At 40.0% G+C, this 9,037-nt stretch overlaps 1 protein-coding gene across 2 annotated transcripts; it reads right to left on the bottom strand.

Moving 5' to 3' along the window:
• Positions 1-2,144: 2,144 nt before the first annotated feature.
• On the bottom strand, positions 2,145-7,983 carry prkcsh (PRKCSH beta subunit of glucosidase II). Of its 2 annotated transcripts, none has more exons than XM_076086359.1 (18): positions 7,958-7,983; positions 7,465-7,600; positions 7,206-7,322; positions 6,972-7,067; positions 6,828-6,885; positions 6,556-6,673; positions 6,228-6,357; positions 5,948-6,032; positions 5,653-5,731; positions 4,764-4,847; positions 4,516-4,680; positions 4,334-4,427; positions 3,939-4,008; positions 3,745-3,834; positions 3,596-3,670; positions 3,405-3,504; positions 3,160-3,319; positions 2,145-2,369 (listed from the first exon to the last, which is right to left on the bottom strand). In XM_076086359.1, the coding sequence occupies exons 2-17, from the start codon at positions 7,553-7,555 to the stop codon at positions 3,173-3,175; spliced, it is 1,599 nt and encodes a 532-aa protein (XP_075942474.1). In that variant the 5' UTR covers positions 7,556-7,600; positions 7,958-7,983; the 3' UTR covers positions 2,145-2,369; positions 3,160-3,172. The 2 variants fall into 2 exon arrangements, with proteins under 2 accessions (XP_075942474.1, XP_075942475.1); XM_076086360.1 differs by having other exon boundaries at positions 7,465-7,582.
• Between the last annotated feature and the right edge of the window lie 1,054 nt (positions 7,984-9,037).

Genomic DNA, 9,037 nt, shown 5'->3' with positions numbered 1-9,037 from the left:
TATTTCAATCAAACTGTGTTCAATTGTGTTTGTAAAAGTCTGTGGTAGCTTTTGTTGCAACATAAAATAATTTAAACAGAAAAAATTCAAAATAGCGCCAACAAACTTGTATTATTTGGGCGACTTTAAGCTTGTAGTTTTAACTTATTGTTAACTTAAAAACTATTTATTATGATTATTATTATTGCCTCGTATAAAGTATGTTTTGTGTATATTTATGGTTTATTTCATTATATTTGCAAGTTTAAAAGATTTTAAGTTTGCCAAAATTGTGGTTACACCATTATGTTTCTTAAAAAGGGGGACAAATAGAAAAACAGCTTTAGAAGTACGATTTGGAAACGTTCTCCATAGTCAAAGAATGCACTGCTATATTTAACTAATTGAAGTGTACAAACATACATGCTGTGTGCTAGATGTTATGCCTTTACTGCCTGTGTTCTGTTTGTCTTGTTAAATGAAAATCTTTTAATTATTTAATCTAATCACAGTCTTGTTTTTTCAACCACTCTGTGGACCCCCTGAGACGTGGGACAGTCCCTGTAGCGAGAGGCTTTGGCCCATTTGAGGGTCCAGCACCCGGCCAGGAACAAAGGGGATGTCCCAGCTTTGATGAGCTCGCAAGATGCTTTCCTGTTTATGCTGATGGGCTGACTTATGAAAAAAAGACACTATGGGCTCTATTTCTGCAAAAGCATTGTAATGCTGAGATCATCTGTATCAATTTGTGCTATTGAAACTAAGATGCCAAGAGCTCCAGCTAAATATTAGAGCTCAGACAAGCTGCAGGAAGGTTTTCTTGGGAGTCTCGAGGGTAGTAAAGGGGTGAGTGGTCCTTCTGTTTCTCAACCAACTGTATTTTGTGTCTATTTATTTAGAAGAGGGGACGCAGTAACTTAGTGATGTTTTTCTTACATTTTCCTGGAATGGTAGAACAAAATCAAAAGGTGAAAATGATCAAAACAGTTCTGCTGGCACCAATGTCAGCGGAAGAAATACAAAATCTCATACTTCCAAACATGACCAAATGAACAATGTCAAAATTTAACAAAGAAAAAAAAAATAAACCTTTCAGTTTAGTCTAGGATATTTATTACTGGGATTTCAGCTGAAGACGCTTGAAGACTTTTTCATGGAATTGTTTAATTATTTGTACTTTACATGCCAGAAAAAAAATAAAATAAAAGTTACAAATATTGAGTGACCCAATTTTTATTGACTGTGGAAACGATATCATTGAATGTTTTGACCAAACATTTCTGTCACCAAGTTGTTTCCTTATGCTCTCCGGTTAGTTATACGATAGGATTTTTTACAAGGATCCATATATTTCATATCCATTAAAGTAATGCTTTGAGTATGAAAGAAAGAACATAATATATATCACTGCTTTAGTTAAAAGGTATAATATGTAAATCTTCCACATTAAAATGTTTAAAAACAACAAGACCTGTGTTATATATTTTGAGTTGTGTACTTACATTATCCCAAATCTTTAAAACCAGAGAAATGCGTAAGTGTATTGAGAGTAACTGTCTCTTTCATTTGGTTGTCTGTCAACAGCATCATATCCCCTTTGAGCTTCAGCCATGAGCTGTCATAAATTGACTTTTTAAATCATTTTTAAGTCACATTTTTAGATCTATTTAACAATATATGTTAACCGGATGAAGGATTTTAGACTTTGGACGTCTGGATCAAACAAGCGGGGCAAATGTTGGCGGCAGCTCTGCAGGACACCCAGTGTCCACCAGACACCTCGAAGAAACACCGTCTCTAACATGAAACTGATTCATTCAGTGTTTTCACCGGTTTTAAATCAACTGGGCTGTTTGCTGTGGAAGATTTGTCTCGCAGCAAAAACCTCCTGAACAATGAACCCTGAAGGAATCCTAACAGTTAACATCAGTGAAGACAACAACTCCCATGATCCCACACTACTTCATGACGTCACCACACTCCATCTTTTGTTATTGTTTTGGCTGAGACCCCTAGCGGCAAAAAGATGACTATTTCTACACAGCTCTTCCTAATGTGCTATTGACAGCTATGTTTATATTATGTGTATATTTCATCAATACTACTACAGTTCATACAAACTGCATGCACCTTATTTGGAAGCCAACAGAATTGATTGACACAAGTTTGGAATATGATAAAATTAACTTTATTGAAAAACAATGGAATGACGACATTTGACATAAATCAGAGAAACAACACAACAGGTAGGAGTGGAAGTCAGACGCGTAGACGATTCAACTCCTCCTTGGAATTTCCAGCGTTTCTTCTCAATTGTTTATCGATGCCACGGTTGTGACGCTCACGGCAACTTCATGTTGCTGCGGTGACTGTGGTCCCTCAAGAGCAACCTGCAAGAGTGAGCGCACACACACATTCATTTCAATGGCTGCTTTGCTTAAGTCAGGACTTCCTAGTTGTTGAAAAGGGAAGGGCAATTTAGTTGAAATGAATCCCCAGAGGTTTCTTTTCCAAAGGACTCAGCTTTTACACCAGTGATGAGAATCTACTTCTTGTGGAGTCAGCACTTATATTTGGGTTATTCCGTGTTTATTTAGGTCGACAATACATTAAACCCAAAATCTAATTCTGTTGTCCCAGACCCTCTCACCTACACACTTGAACAGACCTGAAGTCAGCCACACTAACATAATGAATGTCCTGTCTACAACATTACCATCAATCATAAAGACTCTTAAACAGGAGAAACTTAATACACACTGAATCAGTCTGAAAAGTTAAATAACTGACAGTAGCCTTTTATAGTTCCTGTTTTTTTTTAAAGGGAAGCTTCAGCTGATATCTATTCACTCTGTACAGCATCAGGGCGGAGCCTAGCAGGAAAGCTCTCAGTATGATGTCACTATACATTGTTTATAGCGACATCACCTGATAAGCTATCTCAGTATCTGTAACCACAGAAAACCCTGATACATGTTTCAAAAAGAAAGAATAAATCACTTTTCTTTACAAACACAATGCTGGAAGGCTAAACAGCTCTGACTGTCACTCATTTAGAAATGGTGATCAGTTGTTCACTGTAGGTGCAGTATACTTTCTGCTCAGAAACATGAAGACCACACTGTATGTGCCGTGCAGTGCGGGATTGTCTCAACGAACACAGAAGAGTTAGCTACTCACAAATAAAATGGATCTAGAGCTCCGTGTGCCCGTGAAGCTCTGAATCCAGGTTTGGAGGTTCCTGGCAGACAGCGGGGCTGATGAACTCCATCAGGTACTCGCAGCGACTGGGCTCTGAGGTCGATACCAAAACCGTCTCCTTTCCACACGTTAATTTAATCTGAAAGACAACAAACAATATCTCGTTTTTCTGTGCTTTGTCCAATGAGAGATCAGGTGTAGACACAGATCAAGTGGAGACTCACCGTGGTGGATCTGTTCGGGCCTTGCCAGCACCCTGTTCCATGCTCATACTTCATCACAGCGTAGATATTGTCCTCGGGACCTGCCCAGTGTCCCCATGATCTACACAAAGTAAAGGATGAAGTATGGGAGGAGCCAAGTGTGGATGAAAGAAAACAAAAGACAACAACAAACAAGATAGACCGTCTCTTACCCGAGGTTAGTTTCTGATCCACCAAACTTGGGTTTCTGTGATACTCTGTTGAATGGACAGAGCCTGTAGATATACCTGAAGACAAAAGATTAACTTAGTCACATAACAATAATAATCAATCAATATTTTTAGTGTGAGTGTGCACATACTCGCTAGTAGTCAACTCGTAACACTGGCTGTAGAGGTAGGCGAACTCAGCACTGGGTCCAAGGTCGAAGGAGATCTCCTTCTCGAGGCTCCTGCAGACACAAAGCAAATCCAGCATCTTCTTTAATCCACTGCAGCCGTTTAGAGTTAGACTGCAGTTGTGGGAACAAACATCTTTCATATTATTAGTACTTACTTGATCTGATCATCAACTTCCCGGAGCGCTTTCTCAGCCTCGTCAAATGCATCGCGGGCTTTCTGAGCAGCTGGGTATCAAATGCACAGAATGTAAATATGTAACTTCAGCCCTAACTCACACAAACATGTGCTCACATAAGGTCTGAGCAAACCATGTCCTGCTGTTGATGCTTTTGATAAAAGACATAAAAGCAACACATCTGTTCAATAAATCACATCGTTCTTCTGATAAACAACTTGTTTTTCGCGACCAGAAGGAGCGATGAGTTTCAAGTTAGCATATTAAAAGTTAAAAAAAAAAAGGTATGCAGTCGCATATGTGCTTTTGTTTCCCCTTTAGCATTTTACAGCGTGAGTCACTCAAACCAAGGACTGACTGAGTCACTCACTTACCATCGATGAGGCTCTGCGTGTCTTGGTCGTAGGGCGGCATGGTCCCCTCGTCGTCGTCAGCCTTCTTTTCTTGGGTCTGCGTCGTAGGAGGGCTCTGCGTATCAACCGACAACAGTGACTCACTGAAATAAGACTCGTGAGTCATCCAGCAGAAGTATGATGGAGAAACTCAGCGGGCTTACCTTATAGTCTCGGTCTTCTGTGTCATCATCTTCGTCCTCTTCGTCCTCATCCTCTTCTTCTTCTGGGATGTCCTCTTCAGGGTACTGCTCAGAGTCGTTGTCGGATTCGGGCTCGCTGATCTCCTCCGGTGGGGTCTCCACAGGCGCTGGGGTGTCTGCGTTGGCCTGACGCCAAGAAAGTGGCTCATTTAGAGGAGAGATGGTTGCTCGCGTGGAGCCAACTAGAATAATCATCATCAGGTTCTTACCTCGGATATGTATTTTTCTTTGATATTATTCCAAACGGACTCAAATGCTACAGGGTCCACGTTGTCCACTCCTCCCATCAGCCCCTAAAAACCAAAGACAATGTTCACGTTTGTATTGAAACAAATAAGTTTAAAGATAATTTAGGCTCCACCGAATAGTCTGAAGCTTCGTTCATAATGTTGACTCAAATTCAGAATCGTCATTAGAATGCTGCCCAGCTTTTTTTTCTTCCTGCCTATTCATTGAGTTAAAACTTGGTAGTTCTGCACAGTAGATACACACTACTACACTGATATTATTAGGGTTATGTTTTGTAGAATTAGATTCCAGACGTGGCTGCAGAGTAGGGATGCACGAGTCGGGCGGGTTTGGGTGAGTTTACTAGAAAATATTGTGTGTTTAGATGACATCGTAGCATTCTGAGTAAGTCATCAATAACTTACAGAAACATTGCATCAATAGCCCACTTTCTCTTCCCCTCTCTGTCTCTCACACACACACACACACACACACACACACACACACACACACACACACACACACACACACACACACACACACACACACACACACACACACACACACACACACACACACACACACACACACACACACACACACACACACACACACACACACACACACACACGGCGAGCGGCATTCAGTCCTCAGCTAGATTTATGTAACGAAACTGACGAGTTTTACTCATTAAAGAAAGTTGATTTAATAAATAAAATAATTATAAAAATGTATTCAAATTAAGGGTTTTGTTCGACGATGTTTTTTATGGCAGACATTCAAAGCTTAATTTGAAAACCTGACATTTGGTACAGCCCTACTAATAACATCTGTGTTTTTATAAGAACAAATCAAAAAGAAGAGATTCACCTGAGCTTCTGCTTCTGTGAATGAATCCTCTGAATTTGAGTCGAGCTCAGAGTGGGACAGAAGCTCAGCCACTGAGACACTGACACAAAACAATGAACGCATGAACATACAATCATTTTAAAGAGCAATAATCCATTCTCAAAAGGTTTTTCAGGAACAAGACAACTTAAAGTAAATATTGCTCCAGATTAACAAATGCTGCATCTCTTCTTTGCACTATTTTATTCAACTTTGTTTTTTAGTTGTGTCTGGTGAGCTCCCTCATTATGGGTGCTCATTATTCTGGACTACTCACAAGCCATCTGCATCATCATCCAGTTCAAGAAACACCTCCGCCATTTTAGCCTTGTCCTTCTCCATGTTAATAACAGCCTTTTGATCTGAAACAACAATTTCATTTTAGAGTCATCGGGGGTTGTGATCACACACAAACACATACTTATATACAGCGTCACTACATGTTTTGACTTCAGGTCAAAAGTCAACAGTGAGCTGTTTTGAGTACTACTAGTGTTCGTCAGTGTAGCTCAAACATGGTTAATAAGACAGAGACATGCTTTCACATCCTAGTTTACCTTCCCAGGCCTTCAGATGGCGCTCTTTGGCTTCTTTCTCTGGCTGCTCAGCCGTCTCCTTCACAGTTCTCAGAGCCTCAACCATGCTGTCCAAATCTTTCTTGCTAACCTCAATATCTGCATGTTTGGCCTGTTGAAACAAATCAAAATAACGCCATTAACCAATTTAAGATCCACACAATACCTTAAAACTCCATTAAATTTATGAAACAAGAGACACCTTCTAAAATCTCTACTGAAGGATCAGTATCTTGGAATAAAAACATATTCTAAAGCTCTTGATGTTGATTATTACACAACCAAACAAAGGTTTTCTTGTCTCTCACACCTTCTTATCCTCGAGGCCCCTCTTGGCCTCCTGAATAAGTTGTTGTTTAAGCAGAAAGCCCTCCTTGGTAATCTCTGCCATCTTCTGCAGGCTCTCCCTCTCTTTGCGCCCCATCTCCCTGCAAATCACACATGATTAAAAAAAAATACATCCAATATTTTCTGGAAACTATACGTGTATGTTAACACACGTATAGGCTCAATGGGGAAATCTGGGTTCGACTGTGAAGCGTGCATAAATTATTAGATTTATAACACAAGAAACATTCCCACCTGCAGGTGTTCTGACAGGCAGCACCACTGTTGTACTCATCCGTTGTGTCACAGCAGTCTGAACAGGAAACACAGACGTTAAAATAAATCCTGCACACACAACACACCCGAAAAGAAATGGTGATCACAGTTTAAAACTCATACCACAGATTCCGTCATTGATGCGGGAGGAAGGGATGAAGCCAGGTCTGAAACCTGCATTGGTGCAGTGGAAGCTGCCATTGGGACAAGCAGCCGTGCCTGCAAATAAATGTGCTTTTAGATATTGTCATAACCGGGCAAAGCAAGAACTAAACAGACTAAGCAGGCCTCTGCTTTTAATTCAGTAAACTGTGAAAACAATAGTACAGGAGACTCCAATATGCAGGTTATACCCACCTGGCTCATCAGAGCCGTCCTGGCAGTCGCAGTAGTCATCATTCACTCTGTCAAAGGGAATAGTGCGGGAGCCATCCAGGCAAGTAAAAGGTTTGCCCTCTTCATAGAACTGCCGTTCTTCAGAGGTGGAACAGAAGAAACGAGTCAGTGCCACGACAGCTCCAAAACTACAGAAAACTCACTGTGAACTTTCACCCCTGCGTAAACACAGCTGTACCTGTTAACCGGTCTTATTAGTTATCGAGTTACAAGTACTTACTTGACAAAGGGACACCGCGAGGGCGTTGGATCTCCACCGCCGAGACTCCCACACCCAACAGCAGCAGCAGGAGGTACTGACAGGACGTCATGATGGTGGGTCAGTATTTAGAGAGAATCTGCCGCACCGGAAACGTCTCCATGAGACACAATATGCAGGTTAATGAAAGTATTCTGTCACAACTAGTTGTGAAATAGACGATAACGTTATAAAACACAAAAGCGTCTAAACCACCTTAGGTATCTATGCTTGTTTTTACTTATCTCGACAGAACACAACGACTTCTTGTTAGTTAGCCGACAGCTAACAAATGAATGCTAACTAGCGAATTTAGCTGAAAGCAACCTTTTAAATAATTTTAAAAAACACCAATATTACATGTGTCGTTACAATAGCAGCATAGTCGACCTAGCGTGCAAGAATAATAAAGTGAGTAAAGCCAAAAAAATATTAAAAATAAATTCTTAGAAACAAGCTAATGGCTAATCATTACCGGTCAACACACCGCCTAGTTCCGTACTGTTAACGCGCATGCGTATATCCCCAAGCCATTCTGTCTTGTTTCACTCTGATTGGACGACGCTTTGATTAGCCCTTGTGATTGGTGGAGAGTCATGACACCCGTCTGAAGTAGAGGATTCTGGGGAGGATGCAGCCATCTCATGCCAGAGACAGGTCAGGTGCAGGTAGTCATCACTCTTCACAGCGTAACAATTATCACGTGAATAACGTCCATATATGTTATTGTAAAACGATAATTTAAATGTATTACCAACCAAGGGACGTTGCAGCACCAGCCCCAGGATTAATAACAATACAATACAAACAAGTAAAGTGCTGACACTTAATAAACCAGTAAAGAGTGGATTAGCATACAAGGAAAATGTAATTAACAGCAAACACGACAATGGTATTGCATTTAATATAAAAATCTTACTTTATTTGTATTTTTAACACACTTTACAGTACCGAACAGTGAAATAAAAGAAAAATATACTGATATACTATAGTATTGTTTTATATATAGATGTTTGCTTATTAAATGCATTTATTCACAAAATGACACCTCAGCTCTGTTGAGAGGAAAAACTTTCATAAAAATAATATAATAAAAAATAACTTGGACACATTTTACACATTACAGCAAGATCATTTACAAATATTACAATCATTTCATGTTGTTTTTTCCCCTTGAATAATCTTTCTTACTTGTGAACAAACGCATGAATTAAAGCCCAGAGAATTATTCACAGAGGGAGTCAGTCTGCGAGAAAGTGACCCGACAGCAACCCAGATGGGAACCAGCTAGTTAGGCCACCACTGGACGGACATGTAGGCTATCAGGCTAATGATTAAAGTTACTAATAAATAGATGTGTTGATAGTACTAGAAATGGCCAAGTTAGATTAGGACACATTTATCTCCTTTGAACATGTCACATCCCATGTGACTACATCAGCTTACGTTTGACTTTATCAGTCAAATGAGTTCAATCTCACGTGGACCTTTAATAGAGAATGACTAGTTTGTTTGATTATGTCTCTAGAAAAGGGGTTAACATTGACTACTGCAC

This window comes from Anarhichas minor, unplaced genomic scaffold (genome assembly GCF_050575085.1).
Source record: "Anarhichas minor isolate MPS153535 unplaced genomic scaffold, ASM5057508v1 ptg000007l, whole genome shotgun sequence".
NCBI classification, from domain to species: domain Eukaryota; kingdom Metazoa; phylum Chordata; class Actinopteri; order Perciformes; family Anarhichadidae; genus Anarhichas; species Anarhichas minor.
The sequence above is the reverse complement of the archived record's forward strand: the minus strand, read 5'-3'. Positions and strand labels throughout refer to the sequence as shown.

Bases quoted from the DNA above. Each gene is read 5' to 3' on its own strand.
- prkcsh (XM_076086359.1), bottom strand. From the start codon at position 7,555: ATGACGTCCTGTCAGTACCTCCTGCTGCTGCTGTTGGGTGTGGGAGTC. The intron at 7,068-7,205 runs GTGGGTATAACC...ATTTATTTGCAG, and splicing joins GGACGGCTCTGATGAGCCAG to GCACGGCTGCTTGTCCCAAT. The intron at 6,358-6,555 runs GTGTGAGAGACA...TTGTTTCAACAG, and splicing joins GGGGCCTCGAGGATAAGAAG to GCCAAACATGCAGATATTGA.